Source organism: Hoplias malabaricus, chromosome 18 (assembly GCF_029633855.1).
Source record: "Hoplias malabaricus isolate fHopMal1 chromosome 18, fHopMal1.hap1, whole genome shotgun sequence".
In the NCBI taxonomy this organism is placed as follows: domain Eukaryota; kingdom Metazoa; phylum Chordata; class Actinopteri; order Characiformes; family Erythrinidae; genus Hoplias; species Hoplias malabaricus.
Window position 1 is genome coordinate 12,891,027 of NC_089817.1, and position 19,869 is coordinate 12,910,895.

Here is a 19,869-nt window from a genome sequence, read left to right on the forward strand (position 1 = left end):
ATAAGGAAACAGACCAAAAAAAAAACAAAAACCTGGCACCCCCAAGCTCTGTCTCAAACAACCAAAGGAATAAATAAATAAAGAAATAAATGAATAAAAATTCAACGTCTGTAACGGAGGTTTTGGCAAATATACCTGGTATACTTCCTTGAAAAATGTAAACACGCTCCTGAACAGACTGGAAGCTGCAATAAAAGCAAAGTGTGGACGCAAAATACTGACATATTTTAAAATATATTGAAAGATCTGCTTTTCCATCAACTCTTGATCACAAATACCTTGTAGTTATAAGCAATGGATATTTTCACTGGGATTTAAATAAAAGAATCATGATTTTTTTGGGGGAATGAATTTGTCAAAAAAAAAGCCAGGCTTTGAGGAGATTACAGCCTATAATGAGCTAAAGAATGTTCCAGGACTTTCTCTAGTTGATGTAATTAGTCAGTTTCACAATCTAGTCTCTCTAATTACAGACTATAGGGAGAGAATTAGGATAAATTCAAGAATAAATGGGCTACAAGTGGACAGAGGTCACCTAGTTTAAATTTTAGAAAAGTTATATGTCCATAACTGCTCTACTTAACATCATCCACCAGATGTCAGTAACTCGCTGCATCAGCTGTGAGAACTGGAATATTTCCCTTAGTTTGGACCTGATTTGTCACCCAGATTAATCCTGATATAGTACTTTGAGAAAAATATTGCCACTCTTCTGATTTCTTCAGTTTTCTCGAGCTTGTTTTAGATTTTTAAGCTAAATTTAACATACAAAAAAAGACAACCTGTGTAAACACATATTACATTTTTAAATGTTTATTTTATGTATGGAAAAAAAAAAAACAGAACAAAACTGGTTGATAACTGGGATGAGTTAAACTATACTTGATGACACAACTTGATATTGCCAGGCCTGTTTAATTTAAACATCACTTTTAACAATAATTTCAAGCTAATTAGATCACAACTAGCAACCTACTATGATCAATGAATCAGAATACTTTTTGGTAGACATTACAAAGAAAAATATTGAAATGCCGCGTCCTGGACAGGTTTACAAAAACATTTGGTGGGCTCCAGGTCTACAGTGAACTACAGTGAAAAACTGGAACATTGCTGGATCTTCCAGAAGCATCCATCCATTACCACTGCTTATCCGGATCCGGGTCGTGGGGGAAGCAGTCGGAGCAAAGAAACCCAGACCTCCCTCTCCCCAGCCACTGCCTCCAGCTCCTCCGGGGGTATACCGAGGCGTTCCCAGGCTAGTCGAGACATGTAGTCTCTCCAGTGTATTCTTGGTCTGCCCCAGGGCCTCCTCCCTGTTGGACATGCCCGGAACACCTCACCAGGAAGGCGTCCAGGAGGCATCCGGACCAGATGCCCCAACCACCCAACTGGCTCCTCTCGACGTGGAGGAGCAGAGGCTCCGAGTCTCTCCCAGATTTCCAAGCTCCTAGCCCTGTCTCTAAGGGAGAGTCCAGACACCCTGCGGAGAAAACTCATTTCAGCCGTTTGTACCCGCGATCTCGTTCTTTCGGTCAATACTCAAAGCTCATAGGTGAGGGTTGGAATGTAGATTGAATGGTAAATCGAGAGCTTTGCTTTTCTGCTCAGCTCTCTCTTCACCACAACGGACCGGTACAGAGCCCTCATTACTGCTGACGCTGCACCGATCCGCCTGTCAATCTCACGCTTCATCTTTCCCTCACTCGTGAACAAGACCCCAAGGTATTTAAACTCCTCCACTTGAGGCAGGATCCCACTTCTAACCTGGAGAGAGCACTCCACCCTTTTCTGACTGAGTACCATGGACTCGGACTTGGAGGTGCTGATCCTCATCCCTACCGCTTCATACTCGGCTGCAAACTGGTCAAGCAAGAGATGGAGGTACCAGCTCGATGAAGCCAACAAGACCACATCATCCGCAAAAAGCATACATGGAATCCTGAGACCACCAAAACGCCACTTGGCTACGCTGAGAAATTCTGTCCATAAAAATTATGAACAGAACCAGTGACAACGGGCAGCCCGTTGGAAACCAGTCGGACTTACTGCCAGCCATACGAACCAGACTCCTGCTCTGTTTATACAGGGACTAGATGGCTCGTAGCAAACAGCCCAGTACCCCATACTCCATGAGCACCTCCCACAGAATACTCCGAGGGACACGGTCAAATGCCTTCTCCAGATCCACAAAACATGTGTATACTGGTTGAGCAAACTCCTACGCACCCTCCAAGATCCTAGCGAGGGTAAAGAGCTGGTCCTGTGTTCCACGACCGGGGCGGAATCCGCATTGTTCCTCCTGGATCCGAAGCCACAAGCCGCTTGGCTCCTCGATACCTGTCGGCTGCTTCCGAAGTCCCCTGAGCCAACCAGGCTCGATAGGACTCTTTCTTCAGCTTGACAGCCCCCCTCACCTGGGGTGTCCACCACCGCGTGCGGGGATTGCCACCCGGACAGGCACCGACAACCTTGCAGCCACAGCTCCGTTCAGCCACCTCAACAATGGAGGTCCAGAACATGGCCCACTTGGACTTAATGTCACCAGCCTCCACCGGGATGCAGTCGGATGTGGGAGTTGAAGATCTTTCTGACAGGTTCCTCTGCCAAACGTTCCCAGCAAACCCTCAGCACGCGTTTGGGCCTGCCAGGTCTGTCCAGCATCCTCCCCTGCCATCTGATCCAACTCACCACAAAGTGATGATCAGTTGACAGCTCAGTGCCTCTCTTCACCCAAGTGTCCAGAACATATGGCCGCAGGTCCGATGATACGACTATAAAGCACCCTTATGCTCAAACATTGTGTTCGTAATGGACAAACTGTGAGGGGCACAGAAATCCAATAACGGAACACCACTCGGGTTCAGATCAGCGGGGCCATTCCTCCCAATCACGCCCCTCCAGGTCTCACTGTCATTACCCACGTGAGCATTGAAGTCCCCCAACAGAACAATGGAGTCCTCAGAATGAGTGTTCTCCAGCACCCCCTCTAGGGTCCCCAAGAAGGCATGTTACTCTGAACTGCTGTTCGGCGCATAAGCACAAACAACAGTCAAAGCCCTTTCCCCAACCTGAAGGCGAAGGGAAATTACCCTCTCGTCCACTGGGGTAAACCCCAACGTACAGGCGCTAAGCCGGGGGGCTATGAGTAAGCCCAGTCCTGCCTTACACCTCTCACCCTGGGCAACTCCAGAGTGAAAGAGCATCCAGCCCTTCTCAAGGAGAATGGTTCCAGAGCTCATAATGTGTGTCGAGGTGAGCCCAACTATATCTAGCCGGTACCTCTCAACCTCGAGCACCAGGTCAAGCTCTTTTCCCACCAGAGAGGTTATGTTCCATGTTCCAAAAGCCAGTTTCAGTAACCAAGGATGAGAACACCAGGGCCCCCGACCCCGGCTGCCACCCGATCCACAATGCACCAGACCTAGATTATTACCTCTCCCACAGGTGGTGGGCACATGGGTGAGTGGACCCATGTAAATCCTTCTGGCTAAGCCCGGCCGGACCCCATGGGTGAAAGTCCGGCCACCAGGCGCTCGCCAAGGAGCCCCTCCCCCAGGCCTGGCTCCAGGGTGAGGCCCCTGTAACCCTACTCCAGGCAAGGGAGGTTTCCAAAAGCAGTCAGACTAATTTATTCAAAGGCTCTTCCATGAAGTCACAAAAGAGCCCAGAAATTTTAGGAACCTGAAGGCTTCAGTCACGTCAGATAAAGTCAGAGTTCATCATTCCACCCTTAGAAAGATTCTGGGAAATGGAGAGTGAAAACCTTTGCATACTAAGAGGAACATAAAGTCTCAAATCTCAAAGAAGTTGAATTGCGAGAAAGAATCTAAATAAATGTTTTGAAGTGGTCTAATAAATGTCCAGACTTCAACCTGAGCTATAGAGCTGGCCAAAATGTCTCTATATTGATGTGAAAAAGTTGATGGTCAATTACAAGACAAGCTTGGTTGCAGATGTAGGTCATTTTTTTTTTTCATGCATATAAAAGTGTTTCTCCCTTAAATAGTTATCCTTAGTTTTGGGTAAATCATTTCTAACCTGTGTTTATCTGTTATAATAAGGCTGGTTGTTTTTTATGCTTCACTGACACTGAAATATGGATGGTCTCTATTCAGATTGATTACCACTATCTGTGCCACCAATCTGGACCAGTAACTGGGCACAGTTACTGTAAGGTTACAAAAAACTAACTCACGAAATGTTATATGAGACACGTTACTATCTACCCTGGTAGCTTCTTGGTAAAGTAGCTTTCTACACTGAAGTTGTTTCATTAATAATGTGATCTGAGATTCAGCGGAATGATAATATTAGACCAGTTCCATAAATTGTTTCAAATTATTTTTCATGTACAAAAAAAACAGAGCTTTTAGTCACTAATCATCTACAAAGATTTTTATTTCATGAGATGATATATTAGCTTTTAGCTTCTGTCTGTATGTGAGATTAGTAGTATATAGCCATATTGGCCAGCACTGATATATAGCAACTGACAAATATTAAAACAACACCACCACATCAGTGTCACTGCACTAACAATGATCCACCCACCCAATTAGCACCTGCCTGGTGGTGTTCCTATAGGGATCCTGACCACAGAAGAACAGGGTGAAAGGGGTCAAACAAAGTATGCAGAGTAACAGACAGACTAACTCTGAGAGGATGGACATATAGAGTATAGAAACAAGGAGATGGTCATAAAGTTATGATCTGTGCACATACTACATCATTTTTTTTAGTGTTATGGGCCCTCTAATAAGTAATTATCAAACATTAACAAACAATCTAAAAACAAATTAAATTAAAACAATGCATTGACTTGACAATACAACCAACTTTGGGAATTATGAATAGCCCTGAATTATCCCAGAGACTGGACTGCGTCATTCTTCGTCATGTAAGTAGTGACTGGTCAGTAGGTTAAAAAAATAAAACAAAAAGAGAAGTAGAGCCTTCTCTAAATGCCCCCAAAATATCACAGATACTGCGCTGTGGGAAAGACCATGACATTTTAGTGATGTCATGGAAGTGTCGCTGTGAATAAAAGCAGAGAGAGAGAGGAAGTCAGCTTTCAGATTTCAAGTCTTGCAGAATGGAGCATAAACAAAGCTTACATCTTCACACTCTGTTGTTGATTATAGGAGGTATGTGAAACCTGAATTTCTTATATATTTATATTGCAAGATATATTATTATTTACTGCTGTCTTACAGTTATTTAAGGGCAATGTTATAGTTCTGTTTATATACCATAATATATATTTTGTTTTGATATAGTTTATTAATTATAAGAGATAAATGAAAGATTGCAATTTTGCAGTAGTAATTACATTTTTGCACCTAATACTGAGTGTTGTTGAGATTGCCAGCATGCACACATTGTTAGGAACGAGCCATGTTTTAACATAGCTGAAGTCAACAACTAAACATTCTAGTCTGCTAAACGTAAGAGAAATGACATTCAAAGAACTGTAAGTCTGTGTCTTTTTTAACACTCTTAGTATAGTACTATCTGTCAAATCTTTTACTATACAATACTGTTGAACGGAAACCACAAAAATGAAGCTGACTTCTAAGAGATGTGAAGATCAAAAAAAGCTGATAAACCTTTATATTATGTATTTCATTTAAAAGAACATACAGCTTTTAAAATATTTTAAAAACTTTTAGCAGAGGTACTTTGTCACTCATAATCACTCGTTTTAAATGTATGACTATAAAATTCACACCTCTGCTGAGTGTATGGGGGCTTCAGTTTCCTACATGTTCTCACCACGAAAAATGACACATACAGTAAGACAGAGGTTGCAGATACATCAGTGTTTTCCTACATTTGCTAATGTGGGGGTGGACAAAATAGTACAGTAGTAGTTCAGTTCCTGGTGCTCCTGGTGAAATATTATTAAACTTATTCAGTATTCTAAGGAATCTATATTTCTATAAATTGTTTGACTAGGACCAACTTTTGTACTTTCTTTCAATCAACAGACATTACATAGAAAATACATTAAAACACAGGAATACATTTTATTAGACTGAGTATTTATGTTTACTCAAGTTATATTTTAGCAAGTGCATAACTATACTTAATCAAGTACGCTATATTCTTAATTTGCAAAAATGTTAAGGCCCCCTGATGGTCTAGAAAACTTTGTGGGTTGCCCTCTGGCTTATTATGATCAAATAAGTAAGTTAGAGGAGACATGACCTGATGTATATTCTCATGGCACCTACACTAAGTAGGAGGGTGAAGAGGCTGCAATATATTTTTAGGTGTTCTCATGACCATAAAATGACACCTACAGGAGGTTGGAATATAGAAGTCTTCAATGTGTTTTTACATTTTCTCATGAGTATATGATGAAAGAAACTCAACGCCACCGTTTCCTGTATACATATATCTTTGTGTGTCACAGTGGCAAGTTCCTCTCTACCTGCTACATTCTAACCACACACAAATATATCGACCACTCTCAACGCACATTTGCGTTGTTGTCGCCTTCTCTTTCCTGTATGCAGCCCCCTAGCAAGTCAACTTATGAGTCAGTGTTGAGTGAGTGGCCTTGTCTGCCCCCTTATATTCCATTAACCAGTGGGATTTTTAGTTCAGCCCAGTAATTAAAATACAGGTTTGAACAATATATGAACCTCAACTGTCCTGTGTTCTGTGCTGATATTAATCCCTTTCACTCTTGTGTTGGAACAGGCATAGCCCAGTGTTTTGCAGTGAAGCAAATCATAGTAAAGAAGGGCCAAACCCTGATTCTGACCTGTCCATTAAGAAGCACAAATAGCACTGATCATCTAGAATGGAGAAATCCAGATGGCTTTCTAATGTTCTTTAACAAGGAAAAGGGTAAGTTAACACATAATAAAATATCAAACACTCAGTAGCAGTGAGACATATAAAGGAACCTTTGTTATATCTAACCTCTATCTGCCACTTTGACAGTTGACATGGGCTTGATTGCCACAGATAATGTTCTGCTTATTCTTAGAACAGAACCAAACAGAAAATGACGCAATGTCATATGACTCAAAATAAATTTATAATAAAATCCACTATAGTTGTTTTGTTTTTCAGTATATACAGGTTATATGGAAACATTTAAAACATTAATTGATCATGATCAACACGGATGTGGCAAACTGCGATAGCGCTGTTATGTTTATTATGTATAGCTGTGAAATAAACACTATGCTTAAACTATGTAGTAAAATAAAATCACTTAACATCCTTTTAACACAATTAAATATTTGTAATAAAAGGAATTTTAAATTAGATATTCTCTCATGTTGATCTGCAGCCTTGAAAGACGGGAGGAGCAAGATTTTAACTTTAACCCAGTCACAATATACAGCACAAATATCTGACATCAAATTCAAAGATTCAGGAGTCTACAAATGTCTGCAATATGGCAATCAAGTTGTGACAAGAAGATACAAAGTAATAGTTCTGGGTAAGTATAAAAACCTTTCTTCTTCTTGTTAACTTTTGGCAGTAGCTTAGTTTATGTATTGAAACTTCATTGTGTAATGAAGAATGAGCGAGAAGTAAATTTAGGCCTCCGGGACCTCAGTTTAAACCATCTGGTTTATTATTGTTTGTAGATCTAATCGTAATACCTGTTTTTAAAAATCTTTACATTTTCAGAGGGTCCAATTCTTCAAAAGACAGAACATGAGGATATAACAATTCTAAAATGCTCAGCATCAGCACAAATTCATCGGCCCAGACTCTCATGGCTTTTTGAGAATGGCCTAGAGATTGATGGTAAGTAAAGTATAAAGTAAATATAAATGGATGCCTTCTTTTAAAGAATATGAAGATAGATAAATGCAATTTTGTTCTCCCATGTCCATGTGGGTTTCCTCCGGGTGCTCCGGTTTCCTCCCATGGTCCAAAAACCCACGTTGGTAGGTGGATTAGCGACTCAAAAGTGTCTGTAGGTGTGAGTGAATGTGTGTGTGTGAGTGTGTGTGTTGCCCTGTGAAGGAGTGGGGCCCCATCCAGGGTGTATACCTGCCTTGCGCTCAGTGATTCCGGGTAGGCTCCAGACCCACCATGACCTGAACAGGAAAAGCTGTTACAGATAATGAGTGAATGAGTGAATAAGTGAAGGGAGGAAGGATTAATGAATGATAGTGATTCTGATTTGATGTACATAGACTTAAAACAAATATTCCAAATACATTTCCTTAAAGTGAAGCCATATAAGAACTTTTCGTGGTTCTCTGAAAAATCTTTATTATTCTTAATAATTGGTTTCAGGGGTTGTTTAAATAGCTTGTTTTAAATAATGAATATGTGAGCTGTGATCCTAGAATATACAAACTAATACCCTCTTTGGGCTATACCAGTTAAATTTATTTCCTAGAACCACATGTCCATGTTGAGAAAAAAAATGTACATGTACTTGCCCAAGTCCTCTTAAATAGCTCATCCATATAAATAGATGTGAAATTTGGCCACAATCCACCCCCTACCCTGACACCTGAACCACCCACTCCAGAATATATATGAAAAGAGGAACAGCGTTTAAGACAGCCAAGGACAGATAACAATGAAGCAATTCTCCTCTAAAACTGAAATAAGTAAAATAAGAGTTTTACAACAGGTCACAATCATGAGTTTGTACATTGCTAATAAGATATATGTTGCCATATGTTCTAAAATGTTTTTGAAACTGGATATGTCCAATTAAAATTTAATTAAACTCATCACAAAGATTTTTTCCTTCTTTGCTTACAGCTCAGCCAAACTACGTTTTGGAAAATTCATCCAATAAAATCACCGCGGTTAGTCTGATGAATGTGAAGACTCATAAGACAAGAGCTACAGTGAAATGCCTGGCCTACTATTCTCCTCTATATGTCTCTCCACTGATAGACTTTGTCCACATTGGAAGTCAAAGTAAGTCTATATGTCATTTCTGTGAAAATTTTATTGTCCTAATTTGGAAGGCACAAGACATACATGGACATTTTCTTATAAGCAGGAAATGAAATTTGTTAAGGGGATTTTGCTGGGTTTGGAATAAAGAGAAAGCAAAGTTCATGAAGTGGACTCTTTGGTAGTTTCCCTTTTATCTTTCACCATAAATCACATGAGGCCAGAGACTTCTTCAAAACAGTGATGTGCTTTTCTAAAGCTAAAGAATGTTTCATTAAAGAGCTAGTAAAACAACAAGTTTTCACTTGTAGCTGATAGAATGTCTCACTGTTTAAATCTTAAATATTTGATGTAGAAACATGACCAGTGTATTGTCTGTTTTGTCAGATGAAGGCGAAAAGACATCACCCACACTAAAATATATAAGCACTACAACAGAAAAAGAAGTCACTCCAACATTTGTCCCATACTTCAGCAGCAGTACAAGTTCCAGCAGTGCAAGTTCCAGCAGTACAAGTAAGTACACATTTTGTAAGCAAACATTAATAACTAAGTTTGGAACTGCCATTACGAAGATATTATGTGAAAAGTGGGCCATCTAAATGTAAATAAACTGATGACAAGAAACCAAATCTCAATAAAACAGAGAGACCCTTTTAGTTAAGCTGTGTTTTGCTCCATCTACTGGTGGTTGCTTGCTTAAAAGACAGAAGTCCTCTTCATGTTTTCCAGGCCATAAGCCCTATGGCCCTACTTTCACAATAATGTCAAATAATTACTGCAACATTTAGTTTGATTAGAAAAACATCAATTCAACAGTACAAAAATATATACCAGGAAAATAGAACCATTTGTTAATATAAATATAAATAACAAAATATAAAATAGTATATACATACAAGTTACAATAATTGTGCTTTATTTTCTTATGATTCAAAATTGCTGCTTAAAGCACAAAATGTTTTGCTCTCATCAACATTACGTTTACAGATGAATGATCTTTATTTTAGTTTACAGCAGCTCAGAGTCTGAAACCACAGAGGAGCAACAGACTGATGTCAGCACCACTGAATACAGTAACACAATGGGTAAGAGCCACTGAACTGAACATTACTGACATTACTAAATCATAGCTCTGTTAACAGACAACTTTTTTTAACAGAAAATTTATTTACTGCTATATGATACTGTAATGTGTATCTTGTTCTGTTTTGCATGTCTGACCCAAAATGTAAATGTAAACTTTTGTCTCTGTCACTTTTAATAATCTTGCCGTGTTTAATTGCAGTAAACAGATCCAACAAAACAATATCTGAAACAACAGAGGACGCCCAATCAGATAACAGCACAGTCTCATCCAACAGCACTTTAGGTGAGGACATATAACATGGTGGTGCAGCAGGTAGTGTCGCAGTCACACAGCTCCAGGGACCTGGAGGTTGTGGGTTCAATTCCTGCTCCGGGTGACTGTCTGTGAGGAGTTGGTGTGTTCTCCCCATGTCTGTGTGGGTTTCCTCCAGGTGCTCTGGTTTCCTCCCACAGTCCAAAAACACATGTTGGTAGGTGGATTGGCGACTCAAAAGTGTCCGTAGATGTGAGTGTGTGAGTAAATGTGTGTGTGTTGCCCTGTGAAGGACTGGCACCCCCTCCAGGGTGTATTCCTGCCTTGTGCCCAATGATTCCAGGTAGGCTCTGGACCCACCGCAACCCTGAATTGGATAAGCGGTTACAGATAATGAATGAATGAATGAATATGTGCTTTCCATTTATTTATTGGATTGTTAATTTAAAAACATATTCCTGACAAAATTCACAAATTTTACCCTTTCCTCTAATGCAATTTTATAACATAACATAATAGAAATGTGTTGTAGAGGGACATAATTTAGAAGACACTAACTTATATATATGTTTTCAGAAGCTGTGGATGAGGAGGGCAGAAGTGAAAGTAAACAAAGTGAAAAGGGCAGTTCAGCCCTGCTGGTGCTTCTGGTCACATGCCTTATCTGCTGCCTGATTGTGGTGCTCGCTTTCTTCCTGGTCCGCCTTAGAAGGGCACACATTACCTGGAAACAAGGTAACAACACTCTGACTGTATCTATATATGGAAAAATACATAATGCATTAGTTCTTGCCTCACAGCACAGTTTGGTGATTCTCTTGCTCAACATGCAAACTGAACCTGAAAAGTGAATTTGGGTGCATTTTGGCAGGGAAGTCCCCAAAATGTGCTGAAAAGGCAGGCCAAGACAACAAGAAAATGTTGACTTCATGGACAAATGCATTTTCCCATAATTTATGACAGGCTGTTGTTTAGACTATGACCTTGGCCTAAATGTATTTTTTAACCCCATCCACAGAAAATGAAGAAAACGATCAGTCAGTAGAAAGCAGCAAATCAAAATCCAGCAGTGAAGAGAGGCAGAAACAAAATCAGCAACAGAGAGGACGAGGTACAATTTTCATACCAAAACCAGTCACATGACAAATCATGAGTTGGTTTTAAAATCAGTTCTGAATAAACTTCCCTCTGTCTACTTTCTTTAGGTTTATGGGCCACAAGCTTCACAAAGTACAAAGTGGATGAAGCAGCAGAGAATGATACAAGGCCCACAGAAACTACTGTAGAAATGCCTGATGAAATTCCACATCAAACAAATCATGCTGTATTAAAATCTTGTGTCAGAGAGACTGAACTTTAATTTATGTTATTTTTTTTATAAATCCCAAAAATGTGTTTGTTTAACATAAGGTGCTTAAATGTCTATATATTTTGAAATGTTTTTGGTTTGCACATTTTTGTACATTTGTATATTTTTCAACAAAGAGAGCATATATTTTTATAATAAATATATATTTTCATATGGTTGGGTATAAATATTTGCTTTTATTCCAAATCCAAATCATATGTACTGTGTGTTTATGTTCTGAATGTGTTTATGTGTAAATTCTGAATTCCTAAGCTATCCAGATGGACTAGGAAAGTCGTATATTCACAATGGACAAATATGTATTCACTAAAAATTCTCTCCCTGAATCTGGCTGGTATATGCAGATAGACAGAAGATGGGTGTTTACATTTTACTTAAGTAAAACAAAAGAAAAAGAAGACACACCCAATTCTAAAAAGATCTCCTTGTAGAGGTGCATCTCAATGTCTTAGAATATCATCCATCCATCCATCCATTATCTGTAACCGCTTATCCAATTTAGGGTCGCGGGGGGTCCAGAGCCTACCTGGAAACATCGGGCGCAAGGCAGGAATACACCCTGGAGGGGACGCCAGTCCTTCACAGGGCAACACAGACACACACACATTCACTCACACACTCACACCTACGGACACTTTCGAGTCGCCAATCCACCTGCAACGTGTGTTTTTGGACTGTGGGAGGAAACCGGAGCTTAGAATATTTTTATTATTATTTCAGTAATTGAATTCATAAAGTGAAACTCATATAAATTAATTACAAACAGAGTGATCTATTTCAAGTGTTTATTTCTTTTAATATTGGTGATTATGGCTTACAGCCAATGAAAACGCAGATATTTAAAATAAACAACACAAAGCACCTGCTAAGGTTTCCTAAGCCTTTAAAATGGTCCCTTAGGCTACGCAATCATGGGGAAGACTGCTGACTTGACAGTGGAAGGAAAGTTGAGTGGAAGGAAAGTGTGGTAAAAAAGGATGCACAAGCATCAGGGATAAACGCAGCCTTGAAAGGATTGTCAAGAAAAGGCCATATAAAAATTTGTGGGAGATTCACAACAAGTGGACAGCTGCTGGAGTCAGTGCTTCAAGAGCCACCACACACAGATGTATCCAGGACATAGGCTACAACTGTTGCATTCCATATGTCAAGCCACAAGGAGAAAAATGACTGGGCTGTTGCTCAGTGGTCCAAAGTCTTGTATTCAGATGAAAGTAAATTGTGCATTTTTTTTGGAAATCAAAGTCCCAGAGTCTAGAGGATGAGTGGCGAGGCACACAATCCAAGATGCTTGAGGTGGAGTGTGAAGCGTCCACAATCAGTGATGGTTTGGGGAGCCACATTAACTGCTTGTGTTGGTCTGTGTTATATCAATCCAATGTCAGTGCAGCCGTCTACCAGGAAATTTTACAGCCCTTCATGCTTCCCTCTGCTGACATGTTTAATGGAGATGGAGATTTCATTTTCCAGCAGGACTTGGCACCTGTTCACACTGCCAAAAGTGTCAATAGCTGGTTTAATAACCACAGTATCACTGTGCTTGACTGGCCAGCACCCTAGCCTGACCTAAAGAGACCATAGAGAATCTATGGCGTATTGTCATGAGGAAGATAAGAGACACCCAGACAAACTGAAGGCCACTATCAAAGCAACCTGAGTTTCCATAACACCTCAGCAGTGCATTTATCGTACACACCATTCTGTTTGCAATGAATCTATATAGCATATATTCACTTTTTGATGATATTCTAATTCATGGAGATGCACCTGTATGCTTTAGTATTTATTTCCCGGTATTTGGAAATCTTTGAATGTTTATACATATGATATCGTTCACTGACAATTATTTACTGTTTGGCTTTTAAAACAATTTAACCAGCTATCTATCTATATTGCTTCCAAAAACATACAACAACCTTAAGACGTACATGTTTGGTTAAGAACAGATACAGACCAATTTAAATTAGTTTGATTTTTGCCATTAGAAATTACTAACAAGCATTAATTCATAGATAAACAGCGCCACCTTAATGAATGTGACCCACATGAATTATGGGTAATATAGTTCTGTCATCGTCCTACCGTTCGAGATAGTATTCTCCGTTTGATCCACTCTAAAACAGCAGCAAATGAACACCAAGAAAATGTAATATAATTTTTTTTAATCAGGACAAGCAAGTGTGAGTTATTCTAAAGCGTGCGTTTGTCATTTGTTGGTGAAGTTTCTAGACGTTTCCCTCTTGCCGCTGTTTTCACGTTCTCTGTACTGATCTACGTACAGCTCTATTTTGTCCTACTGCAATGCATCCCCTAGTTTTAGAGTGGTTTGTGAATCGGAGAAACTGACTCAGAATCAGTTGTGTCAACGTGCTGCAGGGCGCGGTCTACAAAGTGAACCTATCAGCTTTGTGCTTGTTCACTCGGGGGGAGGGGATACTAGAGCGATTTAAACCTTATTGGTGTAGATGACGTCAGGTTTAGTTCTGGCCAATGTGATTGGGTAGGTTACCGGCAATATATACTCGCTCTAGAACATTCGCCCGTTCTCTCTGCAGCAGCGAGGTACGGCAGGCACCGCCTCAGCATCACTCCATTTCTCCACAATCTCAGACACGGAAATATCGGTGAGTATACGGAAAATAGTCTGATCATACTTTGAGTGATATTGTAATAAACGAACTAATATAAAGTGTTATACCATTGGTACTAGGCAGCAAAGGTTAGCTGCTTTAACTCATTTTCAGTTTCTCAAGCTAATCACTTTTCCATTTTAAATGATCACGTTTTGCCGGATGAACCATCAGAGAAATGGTAACATTAAAAAAATGTAGTTATGCGTCTTTCTGTCGGAAGTAGGTCGTTGTTTCGTTTGGGGGGAGGTGTGAATGGTAGCAAGTCTCGGTCTCGTTAGAAATCTAGATGTTGCATATTAAATTTAACGTTTAATTTTGATTAAACGTTCCTTGGGTATTCATTTTTTGTATCATTACATAAAGAAGCCGGCAGCTAGGTAGTCGTAAGTTCGCTTACTGTAGCTTAGTGCAACAATTGACGTTAATTTTTAGGGTAAGCTTTTAAGTTTTCTTACATTTGTTTCGATTGAGTAATACTATTGTTGCAAAGTGTTACGGAACTGTTTTTTTACCACAGGAAATTGTCCCAGTTCGAGGGATAAGGTTTAACGAAATTAACATTCCCTTTGTGTGCAGTTACGTTATAATGCTCACCACTTAGGCCTAGTTTCATTTGACCGTCTCTGTATTCAGTCACTCAATGTGCTTGCTCAACAAAATGGTGGCCACCTCCTGAAGCAACCGCTTCAGAATCTTCCAGAAGCGCAGCCCACGTGGTCGTGACTCACTTCCCCTTACGTGTTGGTTGAGCCATTAAGATAGTAGTGGGCTCAAGTGGAATTGCACCAATTTTCAAAAATTTACGTTGACTACTTTAAAAACGTAGTTTTCCACCTGGTTTAATACATAATGATAAATATTAAGGGTTTATTTTAAGTCTGCTCGACACCATGAGATGTTGGTTGATATATAATTCCAATATTTTTTTTTATTATTTGCAAGTTTCCAATGTGATAGGTTACATGTGTTTATCATAAAATGGTGTAAAGAGGACCTTTGTTACTATTTTGCCTTTACATTGCCTTAAACACAGAATGTAATATTGGAAACGAAGCTTCACAAACTATAATTGGCTCATATGGTGGTGTTTCAGAACAATTTCATTGTAATGTGAGCTTTGAGTTAGTCAATGCAAAGACAGTTGATTAGTTCCGTGATGCTAGATTTCTCTTGACTAGTGTTTCACAGTTTAAGATTTCTACATCATAGGCTGTAGATCTGTTAATGAACGAATGTTCATTTTGTTTATGCAAAGGTTATGTATTTGAAGTGCTGGATATATATATATTTATATATAATATATTATATATAATATAATTTTATTTATTTATTTATTTTAATAAACTTGTTCTTCATACAATAGGAACAATGTCTAAGGGACCAGCTGTTGGTATTGACCTGGGGACAACCTACTCCTGTGTTGGAGTCTTCCAGCATGGAAAAGTTGAAATCATTGCCAATGACCAAGGAAACAGGACCACACCAAGCTATGTGGCTTTCACAGACACTGAAAGGCTGATTGGTGATGCAGCCAAGAATCAGGTTGCCATGAACCCCACCAACACCATTTTTGGTTAGTGCATATAGCCCTTTCCTTTTTGCTTTTAGTTAAAATCTGTTGATTGTTTAACTGTACATTAAGTAGGGCTGCAACTAATTTATTTATTTATATTTTGATTGCTTAGTTGACTTAGGACACCTTGCTTAAATTCTATAGGAATTTCAGAATTGATGTTAATGTCATGTTCTGGGTTAAGGCTGACTCCTTTTTGAACGACCCTATATGTTGAACATTTACCTCCTGTATTTGAGCCAGTGTCAAAATTGCATGTCCAGATATAAGTCACAAGTCAACTAATCTTATGAGATTGCTTATGTTGTAGCCCTAAACCTAATCAGTAACAAGTCTTTAAGTGTTTTCGCTGTGATGAAGTTGATTCCTGCCATTCGTAGTTTCCACCGGAGGTTGAAAAACCAAAGATGGCCCAAGTTCCTTCCTTGGATGTCTGAGCGAATAAGGGAAAAACTATATAAACATTAGACATTTCAGTCGTTGTACTAATTTGTTTTTGTTATTTTTTTTCCCTATTTCAATCCCCTTGACAGATGCCAAAAGATTGATTGGCCGAAGGTTTGATGATGGAGTTGTGCAATCAGACATGAAGCACTGGCCTTTTACAGTAATGAATGACAGTGGCCGTCCCAAAGTTCAGGTTGAATACAAAGGAGAGGCAAAGACTTTCTACCCTGAAGAAATTTCATCCATGGTTCTTGTCAAAATGAAGGAAATTGCTGAGGCCTATCTTGGAAAGGTAAGCTACTTATGCTTTTTGCCGAGGTAATTGTATTGATGGTGGGATGGTTCTACAGCAAGTTATAGCGGCTTGTGTTTTTATTTTTGTAGACGGTCACAAATGCTGTGATCACAGTGCCTGCCTACTTCAATGACTCTCAGCGTCAGGCCACTAAGGATGCCGGAACAATCTCTGGCCTGAATGTTCTGCGTATCATCAATGAGCCAACTGCTGCTGCCATCGCCTATGGTCTAGACAAAAAGGTATGTGTAATTGTACAAAATGATTCTTCTGTTTTAAGTAGTTTTCATTTAAGTTTAACTGCATTTGCTCGCTGTGATGAAGTTGATTCCTGCCATTCGTAGTTTCCACCAGAGGTTGCAAAACCAAAGATGGCCCAATTCCTTCCTTGGATGTCTGAGCGAAAGGAGAGAAGGGGAAAGGGAAAAAAAACTTTGCCATTTAGTTTATAATTGGTGTGTTGTCTTGCAGGTTGGTTCTGAGAGGAACGTCCTCATCTTTGACCTTGGTGGTGGCACCTTTGATGTATCCATCCTGACCATTGAGGATGGTATTTTTGAAGTGAAATCCACTGCTGGTGATACTCATTTGGGTGGGGAAGACTTCGACAACCGCATGGTGAACCACTTTATTACAGAGTTCAAACGCAAGCACAAGAAAGACATCAGTGACAACAAAAGAGCTGTTCGCCGTCTACGCACTGCTTGTGAGCGAGCCAAGCGCACCCTGTCCTCAAGCACTCAGGCCAGCATTGAGATCGACTCCCTCTATGAGGGCGTTGACTTCTATACCTCAATTACTAGAGCTCGTTTTGAGGAGCTCAATGCTGATCTCTTCCGTGGCACTTTGGACCCAGTTGAAAAAGCTCTTCGTGATGCCAAAATGGACAAGGCTCAAATCCATGACATTGTCCTGGTTGGTGGCTCTACCCGTATCCCCAAGATCCAAAAGCTTCTCCAAGACTTCTTCAATGGCAAAGAACTGAACAAGAGCATCAACCCAGACGAGGCTGTGGCTTATGGAGCAGGTTGGTTACAATAACGATATTTATCATTTTTGAAAAATCGCAATGATGAAGTTGATTCCTGCCATTCGTAGTTTCCACCAGAGGTTGAAAAGCCAAAGATGGCCCAAGTACCTTCCTTGGATGTCTGAGCGACAGAGATGAGAGATTGTTTCAATCCTTCTGAGAATGATGTACTAACTTTCTTCCCTTCCTCCCTCTCCACATTTCAGCTGTCCAGGCTGCCATCCTTTCTGGTGACAAATCAGAAAATGTTCAGGACCTGCTGCTGCTGGATGTCACCCCACTATCTCTTGGAATTGAGACAGCTGGGGGAGTCATGACTGTTCTCATCAAGCGCAATACCACCATTCCAACAAAGCAAACCCAGACTTTCACTACCTACTCAGACAACCAGCCTGGTGTGCTAATTCAGGTGAGAACATGTTCATGTTTGTTGATGGTTTATTTCCGCTATGATGAAGTTGATTCCTGCCATTCGTAGTTTCCACCAGAGGTTGAAAAACCAGAGATGGCCCAAGTACCTTCCTTGGATGTCTGAGCGACTGAACTTAACAGTTGAAGAGCTTTGACATGCCTGCATGCAATAGTTGACTTTTTTTAATATAAATTTTTAAGGTCTATGAAGGTGAGCGTGCCATGACGAAGGACAACAACTTGCTGGGCAAGTTTGAGCTGACTGGAATCCCACCTGCTCCTCGTGGGGTACCCCAGATTGAAGTCACATTTGATATTGATGCTAATGGCATTATGAATGTGTCTGCTGTTGATAAGAGCACTGGAAAGGAGAACAAAATCACAATCACCAATGACAAGGGTAGGTGCAAAGATTTTGCCTATTACTAGACTATAAATTGTCCAACATTCTACAGTACTTCTGCTGGGGCCACTTTTTGATGTGTTTACTCTTTTCCACAGGTCGTCTGAGCAAGGAGGATATTGAGCGTATGGTGCAGGAGGCTGAGAAATACAAGGCAGAGGATGATGTGCAGCGTGATAAGGTGTCTGCCAAGAATGGTCTGGAGTCCTATGCTTTCAACATGAAGTCAACTGTTGAGGATGAGAAGCTGAAGGGCAAGATCAGTGATGAGGACAAGCAGAAGATTCTGGACAAATGCAACGAAGTTATCAGCTGGCTTGACAAGAACCAGGTAAAATCTCATTTTGAGGTATGTTTGAGTAAATTGAGTGCAAGAAATGGCTAAATACATTAAAAATCTTAATTCTTCCCTCTAGACTGCTGAGAGAGAAGAGTTTGAGCATCAGCAGAAGGAGCTGGAGAAGGTCTGCAACCCAATCATCACCAAATTGTATCAGAGTGCTGGAGGCATGCCAGGTGGAATGCCTGATGGGATGCCTGGTGGCTTCCCAGGAGCAGGTGCTGCACCTGGTGGTGGATCTTCTGGACCAACCATTGAGGAGGTTGATTAAGCCACTCCAAACCATTCTACCTCCACAGCAGTGTTTACTGTACTTACCCTCTGTAACAGGATTTCTCTAAAACTCTTGGTTGTGGTCGGGTTTTAGCAGACATCCTGGTGCAGAGTGAAAATGGGATTAAGGGATCACTTCCACACCAGGGAACAGAATTTTTTTTTTTCTACTTGAATGGTGCATAGATATTTATCAACTGTTAGAGAATGTTTCATAAATCTTTTGCAACTGCCTTCTTTCTTGCCTTGAAGTAAACAAATAAAGTGGTGACTTCTTCCCATACTTGTTGTGGTGTTTGTCTTTACAAACTAAACGTGCTTATTTATTTTACCCCCCTTATTTCAGTGTAGGTCTTTAGTCCTTATGGTTTAAAACTGTCCATGAGAATCTAAGTCTGTCAAAAACCTTTTTAGCAATAATGGGGACAAGACTGCTGTTTTAAAACGCACATCCTAACTAAATACAATACAATTGTTACATGTGTCTGTCCCACCTGGCTTGATTAGGTGCCAGAAACTGAGTAAAATGCATATACATTTTTGCATAATGATTCCATCTAACATGCATCTTGGGACTGGGAGTAAAACCACATGGGAGAACAATGACCTTGAATTCTCTTAGATGGTTAACTTGAAATGGCGCATTTAATAGTATTCCTCTGTAGTTGCATCTAAAGGTATCGCTAGGAAATAATAGGCATGCTTTGAATGTCATTGTAGTTCACTTACCGAGGCACTAGAGGTCGCAAATCCTGAATATCAAATCTGGCAGCCAAGCATGTGCATCACAGCACCAAAGATTGCCAGGTTAAGGCAGGTGATTTTTAGGCACAAAATTCACTTATGTTGATACCACTG

At 40.1% G+C, this 19,869-nt stretch overlaps 2 protein-coding genes and 3 non-coding genes across 9 annotated transcripts; all 5 read left to right on the top strand.

Annotated features, from left to right (window-relative positions):
* The first annotated feature begins 5,091 nt into the window (after positions 1-5,091).
* Positions 5,092-11,721, top strand: LOC136675295 (cytotoxic and regulatory T-cell molecule). Of its 5 annotated transcripts, none has more exons than XM_066651788.1 (11): positions 5,092-5,147; positions 6,709-6,858; positions 7,310-7,462; positions 7,657-7,776; positions 8,755-8,916; positions 9,283-9,411; positions 9,906-9,983; positions 10,184-10,267; positions 10,814-10,972; positions 11,256-11,348; positions 11,443-11,721. In XM_066651788.1, the coding sequence occupies exons 1-11, from the start codon at positions 5,096-5,098 to the stop codon at positions 11,595-11,597; spliced, it is 1,335 nt and encodes a 444-aa protein (XP_066507885.1). In that variant the 5' UTR covers positions 5,092-5,095; the 3' UTR covers positions 11,598-11,721. The 5 variants fall into 5 exon arrangements, with proteins under 5 accessions (XP_066507885.1, XP_066507887.1, XP_066507883.1 ...); XM_066651790.1 differs by having other exon boundaries at positions 9,283-9,396; XM_066651786.1 differs by lacking the exon at positions 5,092-5,147 and having other exon boundaries at positions 5,389-6,858.
* Positions 11,722-14,092: 2,371 nt separating this feature from the next.
* Positions 14,093-19,294, top strand: hspa8 (heat shock protein 8). Its single transcript, XM_066651784.1, has 9 exons — positions 14,093-14,230; positions 15,603-15,812; positions 16,346-16,551; positions 16,644-16,796; positions 17,026-17,581; positions 17,791-17,993; positions 18,197-18,395; positions 18,497-18,729; positions 18,815-19,294. Exons 2-9 carry the CDS (start codon positions 15,608-15,610, stop codon positions 19,007-19,009), a joined length of 1,950 nt encoding a protein of 649 aa, XP_066507881.1. The 5' UTR covers positions 14,093-14,230; positions 15,603-15,607; the 3' UTR covers positions 19,010-19,294.
* On the top strand, positions 16,159-16,253 carry LOC136675319 (small nucleolar RNA SNORD14). The gene has a single exon (XR_010796164.1). It is a non-coding gene; the product is annotated as a small nucleolar RNA SNORD14 (small nucleolar RNA).
* Positions 16,865-16,958, top strand: LOC136675318 (small nucleolar RNA SNORD14). The gene has a single exon (XR_010796163.1). It is a non-coding gene; the product is annotated as a small nucleolar RNA SNORD14 (small nucleolar RNA).
* Positions 17,619-17,713, top strand: LOC136675320 (small nucleolar RNA SNORD14). The gene has a single exon (XR_010796165.1). It is a non-coding gene; the product is annotated as a small nucleolar RNA SNORD14 (small nucleolar RNA).
* Positions 19,295-19,869: the final 575 nt, after the last annotated feature.